This window comes from Argentina silus, assembly GCF_951799395.1.
Source record: "Argentina silus genome assembly, chromosome: 6".
In the NCBI taxonomy this organism is placed as follows: Eukaryota; Metazoa; Chordata; class Actinopteri; order Argentiniformes; family Argentinidae; genus Argentina; species Argentina silus.
Window position 1 is genome coordinate 17,410,015 of NC_139660.1, and position 20,921 is coordinate 17,430,935.

General features: G+C 44.3%; 1 protein-coding gene across 1 annotated transcript in view; it reads right to left on the bottom strand.

Annotated features, from left to right (window-relative positions):
* The window catches only part of hmcn1 (hemicentin 1), a gene marked incomplete at its 5' end in the record, with an annotated part of 87,957 nt that extends 71,476 nt beyond the window's left edge, over positions 1-16,481 (bottom strand). Inside the window, 2 exons of the mRNA XM_083672345.1 lie at positions 450-520; positions 16,217-16,481. Of these exons, the coding sequence (XP_083528471.1) occupies positions 450-520; positions 16,217-16,481 (336 nt within the window). The remainder of the gene's footprint in view (positions 1-449; positions 521-16,216) is intronic.
* Between the last annotated feature and the right edge of the window lie 4,440 nt (positions 16,482-20,921).

The window sequence follows — 20,921 nt, forward strand, 5'->3', positions numbered from 1 at the left end:
TGCACAAGCACACGCCAAAGATGTTTCCTCAAAGGACAAAAATTTGAATGCTACTGATTTCACTGCAAAGCTCATCTCTCCGTTAAACACAAATCACTTTCTTGTGGTCTGCTCAAGATGTTGATGGCTGAATGACTAATTTATGTTTCAGTGAAGCATTTTAGTGTTGATGAAATGAGATTAGTGAAGACAGAGAGATAACTACACACACAAGCCAACGTCCTCTTTTCTCTGAGGCGATTACGTGACAATTTCAACTTGGCTGTTTGGCCCTCTGACTCAGTTGTTTATTTTTGTTTAGAGATGAATTTGCAACTGCTATGGAAAATCAAGAAGTAAAATAAATTTGTAGCAAAAACACTAACAACCCAACTTTATTTGAACAAATGACCAAACGCTTTGTAACTAAAGAAGAACTCTCGTACACAGAGTGTAAACTTTAAACCCACCTGGACGTACAGCTCCCTGAGCTCATACTGGAACTTCTTCGGGTCTGTTGTGATGGTAACTGGTCCAATCTCTGCAAACAGAAATGAAACATTAAACTCTACTGAAAGAAGGTATGATTTATAGGGTTTCAGACTCATTTCCCAATCAGAATGAATTATTGAACTAGTTTCATTGTCTGAATTCCACGCTGTGGCCAAATATTTGTGTTGGCGAATGGGTGCGGATGTCCAGGTTCAAATGTCACCGCTTGAACTGGAGTGACAAGGAGCTTCCTGTAAACAGACAGGAAACCAGATCCCTCTCTGCTGGACTGTGTGTGTGTGTGTGTGTGTGTGTGTGTGTGTGTGTGTGTGTGTGTGTGTGTGTGTGTGTGTGTGTGTGTGTGTGTGCGTGTAAAACTGAAATAGAGAGAGAGGGGGAGAGGGAGTGAAAGAGAGAGATTTGGGGTTTTGCATCACAATGGGCAATTATGCAATTAAACCCTAGCCCACACGTGCACACACACACACACACACACACACACACACATACATACACACACACACACACACACACATACACACACACAGTCCCGCCATACAGGCACGCAGGAGCTGTTTTTGGACTGATAGGGAAACCTAACTTTAGAGAGACTTCAATGCCCTCTTTCACTAGCCAGTCCCAGATCACATGGGTTTTCTTATGGATGGATGTAACAGACATGGGGTCTACAGCTTGAGGAACTCTGTAATGTTAATGGAACATATCCAGAATGACTCGTTCCCTTCCCAGTGGAAAACCTTGTCTGTGTTCCAAAATGCGTTCTTGCACTCCATCTAGACCGTATACCGGTATACGCTCCAGATACTGTGCAAGAGTGCAAGTGCAAGAACGCATTTTGGTACACAGTCCTTGTTGTTGGGAAGTCAAGGGAAAACGGATTGAGTATGACAGACCTAGGAGAGGGTTTAATCGACAACGTAATTTTCACTTACCCAACGGAACACTATCTGAGGCTTCAATTCAGTTCTCATAATTCAAAATGCTTATGAAAACTTTGTAAACATTCATCAGTAAAAGAATTTGACAATGTTGCATACGGTGCCACTCAGCAAGATATTCAGCCTCTAAGACACAGAATGGGTGCATTGATAAGCTATGGAGCTACACAGCTAACACTGTCCAGTAAACCCTTCTAACGGCGCAGCCTACTGACACTAATTGGCCACGGCTCTGTTATGAAGCCTGACATGTTTTCATTAACGAGAACTTCCCACCCCCCCACCCTCCCCTTCCCGCCCCCCGCCCTCAGCCATCAGCTGTTCTCCAGCTCCGGGGAAGACCTTGTGGCTCAGGTGTGCTTGTGTCATCACCGGGGTTCGGCATGAGGACATCCTTCACCGGTTATAAAAACACAGGGAAACCACAAACGCAAGTGATGTCATGGCGTTTTTGTCTGACTGCTCTGTTCTAGGGCCAGTGTTGGCGTTTCTCAGCTTACTTTGTTCTGTCCTTTAATGAGCTGCTAAGTCCTTCCTAGACTTTTTCAGTGACTTCAACCACTGCAGCTGTGCTGTGGAATGAGTATGAGGGAATGGTTTTCACCGACACTGCAAAAGACTTCTTTTTGCGGAGGCAAGCAGATTGGAAAACAAGGGTTTCTTTGTTGAAAGACGGGCAATTAGAAAAGTTGCCTTCTTTTTTTTTAATGGATTTGAAGACTTAATAGGATTAAGCCTGCCTAAAAGCCTACCCTGTTAAAACTTAACATTAAGTATCCCTTAACCTGTGTAGTAAATCTGTAATAACACTAGTAATAACATTGTAATAACATGCTGTTACATAGTAAGAGTTGAGAGATTTATGTTATTATGTGGAATAAGGACTGTTATCAATCAACTCCATATTCTATGTTATTACCTAATGACTATGTAACAACACATTAATACAATGTTGTTACTACAGTAATTACAATGTTACTACACAGGTATAGGGGTAACTTTATGTAAAGTCTTACCAATTGCCTTGCAATGCACTGCTTGGTCATGCCAAGAACAAGTCTGGAGTAAAGAGTTCTGGAGGTGCCAGGGGGTCAAATCCTACAAAATAAGTTTAACACAAGAAATTACACTGACCCTAAGGAGAGAGCTGACTTCTCATCAAGGGTTTTTCTTTCAAACTCAGATATTCCATCATATACGGCAAAGGACAAGTCTCCATTTCGATGGAGCCGCTTCTGTTCCAACTTCTACGCTATTCTCTACATTTGTGTAAACAATATAAGACTTTTAAGTCCCCGCGACTTTGCACAATATCTCCTGGCAACGGCATGCTTTGAGGAAACAAAACTGTTAATAATCTGCATTTTCTTTGCAGTTTATTTGCACAGTGACCAACATCGAGTAACGTCACTTTTTCTCATGAAAGCACTGTACAGTACAAACAAACGCTTTTTGAAATTCTTTAATAATGTATAACAACCAGAGAGAGATCTTTTCCAAAGACCTAGATTTTGGCAGCCGTGGAGACCCTTGAAGTGGAAAGAAGGAACATTTGGGCGATCAAAGACGCCATTTAAAACTAACAGGGAAATGTGTTTGGCCGCTCCAAACGGAACAGGGATCTCAAGCGAAACTTTTCATGGACGGAAAAGTTTACATGGTGTTCCGATGTCTTTCCTGATTGGAGCGTTTCCCAGTATTTTGACTGGCAAACTTGGGTCTACCCTTTCAATTGGGGCAAAGACTGCAATGGCACACCGATACCTTTGGGCCTGAGAGTCAACCTTGGACCACCACAGGTCTCTAGGGGTGTCAAATTATTTGTCAGATTCAATAAGGCTAAAAGGCAGGACAACAAGGATCTACTACCAGAGTTCTGGTCACCCTTAGATCAAGTATTCATGCTCAAAATGAAATCCTGCATGCCTAGGACTAATCTGAACTCAAGTTACTTTTAAAAAAAGTTGACAATCATCTTCTTGAGACAGGAAAAACAATGATGGGGTCAGTCTCAGAGCCATTAGACAGGAAATGGTTTTAGTGCTTTCTCGATGATGATAAAGAACACATTGGTGGCGTAAACAGGGACACATGTGTGAACTCAGTTGGGAGGAATGCTCTGAAGTCTGACCAGAAATATTAAAAAAAGAGACAAACCATCCACCATAAACAAGCCTAATGATCTGCCTAGAACATCTCTGTCTTGCTTTTTTCAGAGGTTGACTCAAGCTGAATGATGTAAACAAGGAAAACAAATTACTCCAATTCCGGTTGTTTTTTATCTTTGCATTCTCACAGCGTTTATCTGAGGTAATGCTAGTCAAATTAGCGTGCCCCCGCTAATCACGTGCGTGCTTAAACACTAACAGAGAGGCTAATGGGATGGAACAAACTGGGCAGCTTTCCAGCGCAATCTCAATTTCACCTCCACTGACATTTAGGCTTAGGCTAATTCTCTGGGAATCACTCACATTTATGGACAGAACGTCTCTTTCCATTCTTGGCAACAATAGCAGGCAATTCCAAGGCCCATCCACAGAAAGGTCACAGTCATCATTGTGTTTCTTTCAATCAAATTTGTGTTTGAGCATCAATGATGATGTTTCCCAGGCTTCTAGGATTTTGGAAATGTCAAGACATCTATTGAAGAAAGTCATTTTAACCCAACCACTCTGCATAAGCCTACATGTCCCCCCCCACCCCCTGCACCCCCAGACCTCTTGCCACAGGCGAGAGAGTTTATATAGCTGTGGAAGCAATCACATTAACGGCATAGAACATTTGTTTTCATTTTTTTCATTCCTCGCGGCGAAGACCTGGCCATCCAAACTCACAATTATTCGTCTCTATAAACAACATCATATAAACTGATATCACAGAGCTCCACAACAAGTGCTGTGACATCACAGACTTCAGTGACCACAAGAACCCTAATCCTAACCTTCAGTCTGCAGTCTGTCATGTGCTCTTCTTACACACTGAAGCATAAACTCAAGAAAGACATTCTGAAGACAAGGAATGACGTACGCTGTTTTTGTTCTACAGTACTATGAAGCGGCATCTTTTTTGACACTTTAAAGGTCCAGTATGTAACATTCAAGCTTTCTAAAGGCTTCCTAATGGTTGTAATGACTATGTTTAATCGGTAGCAATCAGGGAATGAGATCCCTTAAAATAAATATTCATTTACGAACGCTGTTTTGCTTCTGAAAAAGCACTTTCCATCCCACACTCAGTTTGCATACAGACATGTTTTTACTGCCAGGGATGTTCTAGGGGAGTTGGACTCACTGATTTTTTGCCTTTCTGTCTCTGGTAGCTGCCCCTTTTTGCACACATGCAGAAACACAACAGCTAATGTCCAACACTGTGCAAGTCCATTTCGGGAGTTATATTATTTTTAGGGAGGATGTTGTTTGGAACTTTGAACAGAATTTCGCTGCGCTGGCCAGAGGTGGCAGATTTCCAACCAACTTACGCTCTGCTCCTTTAATTAGATGTGTTGGACTGAAGCTGTTTACTGAGAGCGGAAGAGTGATTTTCCCTCTTAGACTTCATTAAGAGTTGGTCTGTCTTTGCCAAAGTAAATCAACACAAAAACGCTTCCTTTTTTCCTCCCTCTGTTTTTCTCCAGCAGCTGATACCTGGAGATCGTCCCTCAGGCCACTTCAGTGCAGGAAGGATGTGCACACACACACACACACACAATAACATAACCTGTATCAGTTACGACATTACACGCAAGTTTAACACAGTAACTGTAAATACACTGGTCTCTTTCTGCTGACGAGTATAAATCTGGCAGCAATAAGAGTTTCTGCCATCCTGACCATCAGCTATGGGGCCTGGTTAATTCACTAAATCAGTTCCACTGAATACATATGAAACAGCATAGTGTGTTATTACCTCTGAACAACACACACACACACACACACACACACACACACACACACACACACACACACACACAAGTACAAACACACATGCAGCATGTGGAACACACCACCCTTTGCCATTGATATAATGGAAACATGTGGTAAGCATGAATCTCTATTAGAACGGCAGTACCCCTGAACTGCTCCCCAGGGCACTTAGCAAACACAGACAATCATACTGCTAGCAGTAGTTACACACAGCACCACACTCCTCCTTGCACTTATTTATTTCTCTATCAAAGTCTCAAACCTAGCACCTCTTTCCACTAAACAAAATGCTAACATAGACAAGCTTGCACCACATTTCTACCGCATCAGAGTTACACCTCAACTTGCAACCTGACCTGGGGGTATACCTCGCCCCCATCCCCCATCCCCCGTCCCCCGTTCCACCCGTTCCCCCCGTCCCCCGGTCGTGCACAACCCAGAGACCACAAACCACTCTCACCACTCTCTGTCAGTGAAAGAAGACATAATCTCTATCCCATTCTTTCTCTCTTTTTCTCTCTCTCTCTCTCTCTCTGTTCTTCAGCAGATCCCCTAAGGGCCTGTCTGGGGTCCAAACCCTTGTCCGTCTTCCCTCCGCACAGGGAGAACTCTCTCCTCTCTCTGACTTCACCAACCGCTGGCTAATGAGTGAGGTTTAGCTGAGGGGTACAACAGACAGAAAATTCACTTTCAACCACCACAACAGCGTTAATTTGTGATGGAAACTTCTCTCCCCAACTCCCCACAAAAAGACCACCAGGCAGCTAATTTTCACCAGTTGCACACTTGTGTTTTCTTCTTATATTTCTGTCTGACTGTTTGAATGGTTTTGGGAGTTATTCTCCATCACTGCACAATAACAACAAAACGGCAAACACACACACACACAGAGGAATATAATTGCCCCCACAAATGTAGAGTAACAATCAGTGTCATCCACAGACAGACAGCAACCTTGTGTCCTCTGTCACTCTGACAGGAGCTGTAGACAGAACACAGAACACACCGTCTGAAGGTTGGGTTAAAGAACATGGGGAAGATGGCTCTGGTGTGTGTGTGTGTGTGTGTGTGTGTGTGTGTGTGTGTGTGTGTGTGTGTGTGTGTGTGTGTGTGTGTGTGTGTGTGTGTGTGTGTGTGTGTGTGTTCACCGGAGGGAGTGGAGGAGGTCTGGTCAGTCACTACTGACAGCAGCAGGATATGTCAGGATATGCCCCAGGGCTCCTCCACTCAGGGGTCTGCTTCCAATTTTGGCTGAATGTGATTGGTTCTGTAAGGCCCCGAGCCTCTAGTGGGGGGCTCTGGGAGGATGGTCTTCAGCTTTGAGTGACGCTGACGTCTGCCTGGTTGTGTGTGTGTGCATGTATGTGTGTGTGTGTGTGTGTGTGTGTGTGTGTGTGTGTGTGCTACAGGGTGCAATAAAACTGTCATACGTGGTTGCCACTGTGTCCAACACTGTCTCTTTTCGTACGGAGTAGAGAGACATCCACCAAACACACATGCAAGCAAGCTGGAAGGGGGGATGGGAGTCAAACAGGGCCAGTCAATGAATACTATTGAAACACTGCGTACTCGTAGTGGAGGTGGACGTACTCAGGCAGTCATATGGCAAACAGTGGCTGTGTTCCGAAATGCGTTCTGGCACTCTATCTAGAGCACCAGTATACCGTACTTGGTATACGCTCTAGATAGAGTGCCAGAACGCATTTTGGAACACAGCCAGTGACTCTGGTATACTCTTCCATGCTACAGTGGTAGTACTCCTCCGCTGTATGAGTAAAACTCTGGTATTTGAAAGTGTAAAAGGGTTCAAAGATTTACCGTAATTGTTTATAGGTGATGACAGGTGATGTGATGACAGATGAAGACTATTAGCTCCCAGTAAACAATGGCTGGCTTGGACACTTCAACCGCACACAAAAGCATTAGCCAAAAGTATGATTCAAGACGAAAAAGCCAGGATGTGTTGAAGTTTGACATCTGCGTCCGATTTACGCTTAACGGCCCACATAAGCAGCATCATGGGTAATCATAAATGTGTAATAGGGGATAATGGTGTGGGAGTGAATGATGATTTCAGCTCATTACCCGATAACTGCTCACCCTCCAATCCATGGACAGTCTTTAACACCGAGGAGGAGCTAGAAGAGAGACCATGACAATAGAAGACCCAGAATAGCATGTTATTGTGTTGGGGAGCATAAACACAGACAGATGTTGGCACAAAGACATTGTGGGTTCTCTTCTCACTATGACATCAATGGGAGAAAAATATGACGTGCGGATGTGTGAATTTCTATGAAGAAAGATATTTCTAAAAAAAGGACAAAGGCTGACTCCAGTTGAATGGAATGAGTTGAGCGTGGCGAGGGGACCACACAGGCAGCGTGCCTCTGTCTAACTCAGAACATGCTTAGCATGAGGGACACAGGCCAACATGGCTGCAGGCCTCATGACAGATGAAGGCCTCATGTACAGAATTACCAGCCAAGCACTGTCCACTGGAGTTACCATATCTTCCTAACACCTGCACTACCGCACTACCCTGGGCCAGCGCTGAACACATGTTCTATTGGGAGTGAAAACCAGTGGAGGCTGGTAGAGACAGAAATCGGAGGACGGGCTCATTGCAATGCACGGAATGGAATGAGACGTGTTTTTGAAACCATTCCGCATTCCTTTCCGTGCGTTACAATGAGCTTCCTAATGATCATGCACATCCTACACTTATCTCTGGCTGCTCCAACATGGTATACTTTATGTGTTTACATGAGAAGAGTGTACATGTGGATGTACTGTTTGGATGTGCATATATCTTGATGTATATACTATGCATATATACAGTATGTGCATATATGTGGATGTATATACTGTGCATATCAGTGCATATACACTCACCGAACACTTTATTTGGAACACCTGTACACCTTCTCATGGTGGAGGTGGTGGAATGGTGTGGGGAATGTTTTCTTGGCACACTTTGGGCCCGTTAATACCAATCAATCATCGCTTGAATGCCACAGCCTATTTGAGTATTGTTGCTGACCATGTGCATCCCTTCATGGCCACAACTTACCCATCTTCTAATGGCCACTTCCAGCATGATAATGCACCATGTCACAAAGCAAAAGTCGTCTCAAACTGGTTTCATGAACATGACAATGAGTTCAGTGTTCTTCAGTGGCCTTCCCAGTCACCGGACCTGAATCCAATAGAACACCTTTGGGATGTGGTAGAACGGGAGTGCTCGGTGAGTGTATATAAAGGTCTCTACAGGAGTATATTCTGCACTCCTTGGGGGTTCTAAAGATAAGCACCGGGATTGAGGAATGAGGAAGTCCTCTAGGGTCGTGTTATTCTGAGAGATGACTGAGAGATCTGACCCTGGCTACAGGATGACCTCTGACCCTCTAGGGCCCGACAGTGGGACTCTTGGCAGCCTGGTAAACATAGGCCGAGTGCAGCTGGGACAGATTATACACAGCTTCATCACATTTGGCACAGGGTTTTGTGAAATATGTTAAGGGGAATGACAATTTAAAAACTGAGAATCTATCTCTTCCTTACTCTACTCCTTCCTGCCTACCTCTCAATGACATCAGAGTAGTAGTGTGGTGTCTAGGGAATGTCAAGGTGTCATCTTCACTGTAAACCTATAGGACTCACTTGTGAAAAAAAAACAACTTAAGTAACTAAACATAAATCCTAACAAAGGTCCAATCACAGTCAAAACGTGATGTAAGAGCACCTTACCAAACAACCCACCTTATACAACTGACCCCTCCCCCTTGGCCCCACGTTCCATAACCCCCTTATCCACAATGCACCTCAGCCCAGGCAGGTGAGGTAGGTGCTAATTACATCACCTTGGCAACACAATGTGGAGAGGGAGGAAGGAAGGTGAGGGAGGGAGGAAAGAGGACCCTGTGGTTGCCCGGGGACCAGAACTGTATCCCTGCTCTAGTCTCTGGCTGGTTCTTGTTAAAGCAGGGGGTAATAGGTCTAAGACTTGTACACAGTCAGCATCTTCTCAATAATACCTAGAAATGTGCTGGGTGTGGTGTTTAAATCTATTCTCCAAATGAGGTGATAACCACAAATTCTCCATCAGGCCTCTAAGGAGACCAGTGGAGGCTGGTAGAGGTAAAAATCGGAGGACAGGCTCGTTGTAAGGCACAGAATGGAATAAGGAATGGTATCAAACACATGTCCCCCATCCTCCGGTTTCTGGGCAGAGGTGGGACAGTACCCTGCTTTAAACTCTGCCATGCGTGAGGCATACTGTATGTGTTATTGCATTTACTATATGAGATTGCTGCCAGTCAGTGTGTGTGTGTGTGTGTGTGTGTGTGTGTGTGTGTGTGTGTGTGTGTGTATGTGTGTGTGTGTGTGTGTGTGTGTGTGTGTGTGTGTGTGGAGTACAGTGTCTGCTTTGTTTTACAGAGGAAACGCTATCTGGGGCTGGGTAGACTGGGAAACCTCAGCAGTGCTGTTTCAGCACGGTCGACCACACACCCTGTTCACTCACCACCACACAACCACAATCTGTCGCTATCCCTCTCCCATCCACACACACATGCCACCACCCCAAAACACACACACACACACACACACACACACACACACACACACACACACACACACACACACACACACAGCCTAGTCTGGGCCTAACTCTTCCCCACTCACTTTTTGCAGCCGTTCAGGAAATGTTTCAGCAGAACAGAGCAGGCTCCCCTCAGAGAGAGAGAGAGAAAGGGAGAGAGAGAGAGAAAGGGAGAGAGAGAGAGAAAGGGAAAGTAAAGAAAACAAGAGCAGGCAAATGAGAGAGAGGGAGGGAAAGAGAGAGGGGGTCAGATATAAAGAAAAGAGGAGAGAGAGAGCGAGAGAGAGAGAGAGAGATAAGAGAATATGTGAAAAGAAACCGTTTAATAAAAACACAAAACCACTAAGAGGTTCATGAGCTTCATGTATAATTCAAATAATATGCCACCAACTCCAGAGAGAGGGAGAGAGAGAGAAAACTAAGAAATAAAGAGGGAGAGAAAGGAAAATCCTGCAGTGTTCCAGGACTGCCTCAGCTGTTCCCCCCGCTAACCTACATCATAGCCTGCACCACACACACACACACACACACACACACACACACACACACACACACACACACACACACACACACACACACACTACACACACACACACACACACACACACACACACACACACACACCATCACCATCAAGCTCAATGCCTGGCCCCCTGCCAAGGAGACCACATCACTCTGGCTTGACTGGCTGAGAGAAACATGGTACATGTCATTCTCCACACGCCAGCCACGTTATGGAGGCACTGAAACCTTACACATGTTTTGACTAAACTGTACATGAACAGCTTACAAGGTAAAGGAAAAGTCACGTCATCCCAAACCATGGGAACGTTCGCCCTTGGCACAGGTTCTGCAAGGAGGTACCTCTAATATTCTCCAAATGAGTTTTCCAGAATCCAGAAATATGAAGGGAAAAAAAACGATAAAATTAAATTAATCTTTATAAAATCTAGCAAAAATATAACCTTTCCTTAATAACTAGTGTCTAGACATTCATCTTCTAGTGTGTAATGGTTTTTTTATTTGACTGTAAAAGTGCTGAGTTGAGGAAAGCCCTACTTGGAGGGCAACAGTAAAAGAGTGCAGGGGTTCCTGCTTATTATTATGGTTAATAAGGCTCTCTGCATGCCAACTGGCAGCAACCCAGTAAGGCAGTGGTGAGTCACAGCACTGACAGAGTCACAGCACAGGGCAGCTGTGACATCTCTCTCCTCTGATTCTATGGCATTCCCAGTGTCTGACAGTTTGTTTTACAGGGTGATAAGTGACAAACAGAGTCCCTTGCTAGAATTCATTCATTCATGTATTCATTCATGTATTATCCATTCATTCCTTATAGAGGATGAAAACCTCCTCCTTTCTGCAGTGATTTTCCACCGGACGGTCTTCAGTAGCCGTCACTGAAACCTGAGGTTTCCAGAGGAAGGAACCAGTGATCTGTGGAATTAGAACCTCACTGAATGAGTTCCACTGGCAGTTAAAGCCATATCATTTTATGATACTGACCTCCCACAACAGGTTCACCAAAGACAACAAGCAAAACATGCCTTTATGGAACACAATTAATGTTTCATAAACATTGAAGAGGGCAGAGGCCAAAGAAGGACAAGGGTCAGATTCCTCCAGGGTCACGTCATGTTCAACCATGGTTCATGTTCAGCCTCACCTTGTCACATCTAAATCACACATCAACACAGCTGTTAATGCCAATGGTGTCTGGTGTCAGACACTCAACACTGCACAAACAGACCAATTGGAAATTGAGCAACAATGAATGTGATGGATCTGAACAACAACCATTCACTTTCATACATCATCAGATACCATTCCTCAATCCATCCCATGCATTACGATGAACCCGCCCTCCAATTTCTACCTCCACCAGCCTCCCCTGGTTAGCAGAGGCTGATGACTGTTGTGTTATTTGACATACAACCCAGCCTTACTGTCTCACCTCAGAGACTACAACACGACTGGAAATGATTAAACATTGGTCCTAAACCTACAACCAACCTGAAATCAGCTTCCTCTGTCCTCTGTCTTCTCTTTCTATTCCATCTCTATTTGTTCCCTCTCTCCCTCCTCCAAAGGCTTCAAATCACTACCAGACATAGATCATCCCTCCTTCTCCCACTCCTCCATTCCCCCCATCCCAAAAGCCTCCACTCCACTCCTCTCGGCTCCACTGTCTCAAGTTCAAGCCACCCCATTTAGACGGTGACCCCTGAGGGATGCTATGACCTCACCAAATCCCGAGAGGTCACGGAATATCTCATTATCCAATCATAACAAGGCTGAGAGCAGAAACAGTGCAGTCACCAGCCCCTGAGGTCACAACCAGGACGTCGACCAGTCTCACGACCTCCAGATGTGGACACCATGTAGGGGAAGGCAGAACAGACAATTATCAGTTCCTTCCAATTTCATGTCTACAAATGTAACAATTCTCAGCAAAGGATCGACATAAACGTTAAAGGACCTCTGGCACTCTCAAGAAAAGAAAAAGGAAAAAAAAAATCACAAGAGAATGAGGGTAATCTTCAAAAGTGCTGCCTAACAAGGCCTCAGGTATGTCAATCATTCCAAGATGAAAGCTGAGGGGAATCCCTGAGCAAAAACTACAAAGGTAAATGGAGTTGAAAACGATAGCTTTTGTAACGCCTGAGGCAAGCAAAAAGGTGAATGAGCAGTCCTAAAAATTAAAGGCTATTTTAATAATCCAGGCAAGTCATTACAAAGATGAAACGGTAGACGTGCACTGTACACGCTCCTCATTCACTCCCATTTCCAACCTCGACCTTGCTCCTCCTCCTGCTCTTCCTCCTCTTCCTCCCCCCTTTGGAATTCCTGCTTAATGGCATCATTATTGACTCTGTCCAGCAAAATGCACGACCCTTGTAATCTCACACGGGAGGGATGAGCGGTTCAGACAAAAATGCTGCTGCCGCTCCGACAGGAGAGAAAGAAACAAAAGACGCTGAATCCTAAGAAAGGACTCCCAAACGGAGGGTCTTTGATCATCGGGGGAGTTAAAAGCTATCCCATCATCACCTTTTACAGTGCCACGCCCTAAGCTTTGCTCGAATCCCTTACCACAGTCAGGAGAGAGGGAGTAGCCCGGCAGAGACAAGGCTGTGGATGGAACCTTTGGAGATGGTAGTTGGACCATACACCAGATAACAGAGAGCGAGAGGAGCCTCTTTGAAGGAGCTGTTGGCTAATTAGATTTCAAAGTCCTCAGCTGATGCATCTCAACTGTGTTATTGGAGCACAGAGCAAGCTTATGTCAGTCTGTCAGGGAGTGATATTGACCTTGCTATGACATGTGTTCCAGAGGGAGGTCAGGGCGGAGGGAGGGAGGGAGGGAGGGAGGAAGGGCAGAGACAGAATGCCAAAGCACAACTTTAACACTTTTGTAACTTTATCCTGGTAATAAGAACACACTGTGTCTGGCATGTCTGAATTAGAATAGAGAACTGTGACGGTGAACTGTCATTAACTATAACATGTCCAATCAGTCCAATCAGGTGTAATGGTGATCTTAGGACTCAAAAGACCTCTGTGCCAAAATGCAAAATGAGTGAGGGTGTGTGTGTGTGTGTGTGTGTGTGTGTGTGTGTGTGCGTGCGTGCGTGCGTGCGTGCGTGCGTGCGTGCGTGCGTGTATACAGATTTGTATACCCTAACCCTAACCCTAACCCTAACCCTAACCCATCTCAACCTCAACCAATAAAACACACATACCCACACAAGCACACACACATATTCACCATCACGAGAGGTGGCGTTTATGAGGTACAACATGTGTGTGCGAGGAACGTCAGCAGAGAAAGAGGGTAATGGGAAACCTCGTAGGGCAATGGAAACTAATTGGGGGCCCTGACCAAACCCCTATATCAACAACATTTTTAAACAGGAATTTGCAGTTCATGTTTCATATACTGTGTCTGTGTATGTCTTCCATGTCACTTTAAGTGAGTCTTGTAGGCAATCTCTTCCTTTCAAAGAGTTCACAGTTGAAGCAGAAATCTCAAACGGTAATGCTACAACCAAATTCTGACACAACCCTTCCGCAACAGTATCAGCCTTCTAACAGTGTAGAAGGCTCTCTAGATCCTTAGGCTATATAAACACAAAACCTCCTCAGTCAAATGACATGTGAAGTATGCTTTTGCTTTCTTTCACTCTCCCTGCAGGATGGAGTTTAAGGGGGGCTTCCTGAGTGTTCTTCCCACAAAAGCCTGACCCCAATATCCTAGCATCCTCACCCCCGCTACACACACGCATGCACATACACACACACACACACACACACACACACACACACACACACACACACACACACATATCCAGTGCATGTTTACTGTGTCAGATTGCAGTGTAAATAGCGGGGTGCTCTGGCTTCTGATTCAAAGGGAGCCAAATCAAACAGGAGGCCCATCCTTATCACCGTTTAGGATGGAAAACAGAGAAAATGGATTCATATCCAACTGGAACACCCTCAGAATCAAAATGCCTATAAAAACAAAGCTGTGTCCCTTCAGTGGAATGAGGCTGAAAAGTCAAAGACAAGTAGGACATTGGGAAACTGACTGTTCAGCAAAGGCTGTGTGCAGGGCCAATGGTTCCCCTTATCCCCGGGGGATTTACAGAAACACATTCTAACATCCTCATAAATGTTTAAAGGCGCAAGCCACTGCACTGTGGGCGTCTGTTGGCACTGAGCAACAAATACAGTCAGGAAACTGTGTGCACAAAACTTGCCATGAATATTGTTTAGACACTCAATCTATTTAGATACTCTAACACGTCATTAATCTTAAGCAAAGGACAAGAGGTTTACTTTATTGTACAAACGCACACAGTAATTGAAATCGTCATTTAGAATATCTGTGTATACAATGCATACTTCACTTTAAACTATTTATTTTTGTTGGCACCGTGTAAGAGACTTGTGAGACATGATTGAGGCGTTATGCAAAAATGCTTAAAGAATTTGACATGCTGAATTCTAGCAGAGGAGCGCGCACATCTGGAATACTGATCTCCCTGACAAAGGACCCCCCCCCCCCTCTCTCTCTCTCTCTCTCTCCCATCTCTCTCAGTTGCAAATCCTGTGGTTTAGTTACAGTATAATGATGCTCTGAAACGATAACCAGATACTGCTTGTGCATCTTGAAAGACATTCCTATACGCTCCGTGGAGCGGATGGAAAATCTATTTGGCAAGGAGGATTCAGAAACAGGTTCTGGATCTGATACCGGTTCGGTGTATGATAGGTCAGGGAAACGGAACGTTGTATCTCTCCCCTGTTTATATCCTCTCATTCTTTCACTCTCCGCTCTCCTCTCTAGTCTCGAGCTCTCCGAGCGCTCTCTTTCTGCGTGCGCACTGCTCGCCTCCCCTCGCGCAATGGGCTGTATGGTTGTTGTCGCTGTGTTGTTGACCGAATGATTCCGCGCCAACACCTCCACTTCTCACCTCTGCTCTTGCACACAAGCCTCATGACAGCGGCCTTTGTTTACGTTGTACGGAGTAGGTGAGTGAACTCCCCCCCTCTCCGAGGTTCGTAATTACAGACTCACACAAACCTTGCTCTGACTCAGCCTTTAGACAAATAACATCTCGTCCAGTTGTGAATCTCCAAACAGTACATGCCTATAGGATATATTTTGAGACAAAAACACGCACTTTCCCAATAAAAACATGCAATTCAATGATAGTATAGTCTGGATTCGGGTGTGCATATTAAGTCTATTATGTCTATGAAGCTCAATACATCCAAGCCCCACACACACTAACTCAAGCGGAATGCTAATGATAGTGAATGCGAGGCTGAACATCTGTGTGCGCGCTGAAGACAATGTACCGATCTCGCCTGCGCTGGAGGTGTGAGGACATTACGCATTCAGAGCCTAGAGTGTGGGTAAACTACTAGATTTCTCACGTTTCTGACAAAGACGTGTGTTTTTGTTTCTAAGCAGGTCCATTCTGTTTAGACTTCAGAGCCTACACACCCACGAAGAACACCTCAAAGAAGTACCGAGGCGAAATATTGGTTTGCTTTGAATCAATCGATAAAAAGTTGCAGAAAAAGCAGTAAATTAAAACTTGATTGTGTGCAAGTAAAATACCCGCTGAGATTATATAAAATCAGTGTTTCAAGCATACGTTTTCCATAATTGGATTATCAATACATGTAGTAGTAGCCTACTCAAAATGTGTTCCCTGATGTACTCTTTGGCATAATAACTGTCTTACCTGGGTCGTGGAAAGGGACCAGGGCAAAATTGTACAGGGGTCTCTTCGTTCTGCTTTGAGACATTTCCAAAATCTTGGATGCCCCTTCAATAACCTGCACCAGATCATCATACATGGACCCGGTGACATCAAAGACGAACGCCAGGGTGGACGCTCCCTCCGGGATCTCCTCCTTCGTGCCCTCGGTGCCCGTGTCCTGCCCGGAGGACAGAACCACCAGGAGTACCTGCACAAGCAACAACTGCATAAGCCTGATGCTGCCCATTTTCAGACCTAAAGGTCTACGCGAACAAAGTTCTGGTTGTCTTCTCTCCAACTGGAACCTCAGGATGAATCTCGAGGTAAAGGGAGAGACATTGGTTCTTTAAAACAGTGACAAAACAGTGATGAAAACTTCAATTAAAATGTTCTTCCTTTCAAGTGGAGAAAAGCGGTCGAGAGGAGAAAAAGAAAACAATCCCTCCGTGACTGTCGAAGATGCTGCTCTCGCGCCTTCAATGTTCTTCTGATTCTGATTCTATGCGCGTGACTTGTACCTCTCCGACCCGTGAGTCAGAAGCTCTTGTCCAAACTCGGCCGGTCCCCTTCTCTAAGCTTTGGAGAAGAAAGGCTGAGGGCAATTGGATAGCTGGGCTCTGATTGGACAAGAGAGTTTTGGGGACAGAAAAGGGATCCCTTGCGTAAAGACAGCCGTTTACTAGGCCTACTCATAAATGTTCAGAGGCCATGAAGCATGCAACATATATTTTACATTTCGATATGCAACATGTATTAACAAACATGTTGCATATCGAAATGTAAACACGAAGTGCCACATAAATCAATCATTCAGTCATGTTTAAGAGTTTGCAATAACACCACGACTTTTGCTCATTGAAGTATTTTAATTCAGTAGGTCTATTCTGACACATACAACCATCAGATGTTCATGTTTATGTAGGCCAATGACAGGGAATATAGAGTAGGCTACCTCTGGTAATGATACACGGAGAGCCTAAACCTGCCTCTTGCACCACCTAGAGGCAGGCTATAGGCTATATTCCAAAAGAGCAATCAGAACCCCTGTGACTCCATTGGTCCAGTTATGTGGAATTGGTCGACATTATTTCAGCTAAAAATATTAGGCTATCAAAAAAGAGCCCTACAATTTTGGCACCTAGGCTACTTGTTATGTATTGGTTCTACACTAATAAACTTGAAATAAACAATACAATGCACAGGTTATTTTATGTTAAAAGAAATCAATTAAAGTCAATTATTTATTCAAAGGTCATTGGAAGCGTCCAACTCTCTTTTAACCTTGTTTAAAACAAGGGGTCAGTCTGTATCCTCACATTCCACAGATAATTTCCGCCACAACACAAACTATTGCCCCTGATTCAATTGATGGGCCAAAAGACTATTTCCTGTAGTCTTTGCAAGTAATCCAGTACGAAATTAAATCTTGACCCCTGGCTTAGTGTTAGGCTATGGTACAAAGCCGTACGTCTAAAGGTTTAATTCTCCTTCCTCTGAGCAGATTGAGGGAGAAGTCAAGGTATTCTAAGAGCAGAAATACAAGGTTTGACAGTCAGTTGATCAGTTCTTTTGACACCTTAAACATTGGACTGACAGGCATCTGACATCATTATGATTGTTGTAAACGTGTTGGTTTTGAAAAGTTGTTGTTTTGTCTCCTTAACCACATTGAAGTATTTTTCAAGGTGCTATTGAGATGTGTGCCATCTAAAATTCTATAATAATAGGAGCTATGTTTTAACTATGTTTTAACTATCAAATGTATTGTACTTCACAAATTCTGATGAGCATTTTGTTCACAGAGGTGTAAACACTCCCACCTAACTGGAGTATTATCTTTAGTTGTTTTGATAACTGTGTCTAGAGGAACTACATCCGCTTTTCCTAGTTATGCATAAATGTTTAATTCAATGGCATTTCACAGTTATGGCCACCAGAGGGGGTTGGTACACCATTAATTCTTCTCACTGCTGTTGTTTCGCGCAGCCAGGTTTTGGAGCTGTCTTAGCATTGGTTCCAGGGACCTGAATATATGAAATCATGAGGGTGGGTAGGTGACTGTGAATCAGAATATTGGGACTGACACTAGACCTCAAACATGTAAGTGACTGTAAATGATAAATGTGTTAAAAGCATTTGATTGTACACTGCTATATCCTGTGCATATGATAAATACACTTTGATTTAAATTGGCCATTTACAGTATACAGAGGAAAGGATAGGCGGTTGAGAGCAAGGTGTGGGGGTAAACCTGACAATCAATTAAAAGAGGTTATCATGTTTGTGATGTAATCTTTTCAAATATTATGGTTAAACATTCCTCAGGATTAAAGATGTGGACAGATCCGGATTGCATGGAAAGATTCAAATAAGGGCCTCAACCACGCCAAACCAAATGCATTCAAATACTGTGAGAGATGCCTGCTTGCCAATGAGCATTTTGCATAGTAAACAAGAACCACCTTAGACAAATCAATACCTGACAACCACTGCCTGTTCTCACATGCTAATCCTTCTTAATTTCACTCTTGTATTTATACAGGTGTGCTCCCATCTCATTTTGATGATGCAATGACAAATATACTGTTTATCCTGGATTGTCTGTCAAACCGGTACTGTGATGGTATTTGGACCCCCCCCCCCCCCCACACACACACACACACACACACACACACACACACACACACACACACACACACACACACACACACACACACACACACACACACACAAACAGACACATGGACACATTTAGAATCTGGATTCCTTTTTTGTTAAAAAAAGATAAAAGATAAATGCCAGAATAGAATGTTTATATAAGCTCTATCTATTTCAGGGCCTGACATAAATGTTTAACGACAAGGTTGAGTTTAATCCCAATGCTTCTCTAGTTCAGTGTGGTCTTCAGTAGAGGACAAGTAGGCCCACAGTAGCAGGAGAGGATGGGGATGTCATTTGACTCACAGTAAAAGATGGATATACAGTATGATCCGCTGTGGGCCGGTTTCCCGGCATAGTCCTGGACTAAATCACACTTTTTGACACAAATTAATACTAATCTTATACTAAAATGTATCTTCAGTGGAGAGTTTCTACTGATACTGTTATTTAATCCAGGACTAGTCTTAATCTAGGTCTGGGAAACCAGCCCTCAATGGAAAATATCCATTGAAGATGTTTTTTTGTCTAGAATTAGTGTCTGGGAAACTGGCCCTAAGATGTAAAATATCCTCCCTATAATATTAGAGTCCTCCTCTGCTTTAAACTCACGTTAACTCTTCCACTGCTTGTCTATTTCATGTTGAGATTTTCACACTCTCAAAAACTCTTGTGTTTCTCCCTGAGCTGTCCTGGTGAAGGCCAAGTCTGCCTGAGAGGATGTCAGGCAGGCTGGGTCTGATGGCCTGGCAGAGGGAGACTGCCCTGGAGCAGTTGGAGCAGGGTGCTGGTGTGCCTATCCAAACCAAACAAGGAAACTGACAAAGCCTAAGGCTTGTGTAACATCTCCTCTCCAATGCTCCTCACACAACAAACCTTAAGGCACAGCTCTAACTTGCACAAACTTTGTTTTGAACTCAAACGGAATAGAGCCTTTGTTGACCAAACAAAAACAGCACAAAGGTCTGAAAGGGGAACCGGAGGGAGGAAAAGCAGAAGGAGTCATGAGTCATAGAAAGGAAACAGACAATAAGCAGTCTGCTTCCGTTTTTAATGTCAGGCCATGCCAAGGAACACTCTTTCTCACGTTCAACAGTCACTTGGCATACGCTCTCTTCTCTTCCTCATATTCTACACACTGTCAAGGATGGGAGTGTGTGTGTGTGTGTGTGTGTGTGTGTGTGTGTGTGTGTGTGTGTGTGGGCACGTGCGCAGGCGTGTGTGTGTGAAGGGGGGGATGGGGCTGTGTTTTTGTATTTGTTGTGTTAGAAGACCTTATCTTGGTTGTTGTTGATGTGGCTAGTGATAGCCTGATTACCTCAGCCTCACGAGACAGCCGTGACTACCACAAAAACACGAGACCCCCTGTCTCCCAAACAAGAGACACATGACCCCCTTGTCCCGGTCCTCCACAAACCTAACAGAATGGCCGCCCAAGGCCCTGCGCTCTGTTACTCAATACCCCTAATCCAAGGGATTACACTGCATCTCATCTCGGCAAAGCCCCCCTTTTGTGTTTTCCGACACAGCTCATCAGGCCAGCAGAGCGCACTCTACCCAGCAGCCCCACTCATATGCACACATGCACACACACACTCACATACATACACACATCACACATACACACATCACACACACACACAAATAGGGACAGACAAGAAAGACACACATACCCATTTAGTACACACTCATACACAAACTGCGAGAGCATGGATGAAATGATGATGGCGGCATTTCCTTTGTCCCCGAGACTCTTTATGAGGGTGTTTGTTTCCAAATAATGAGAAACAAGTGGAAAAGGGAGAGAGGGACAAAGAGAGAGAGAGAGAGAGAGAGAGAGAGATTGGGAGACAGGGAGACTGACAGAAAACTGGAGAGAAAAGTGGAGAAAGATAAACAGAAAGAGGTGTTGGAGAAACAGGCTGCGAGAGAGAAGGAGAGAGTATGACAAAGAGAAAGATTGAGATAGAGGATAGATGGTAGAGAGAGAGAGAGAGAGAGAGAGAGAGAGAGAGAGAGAGTGTGTAAG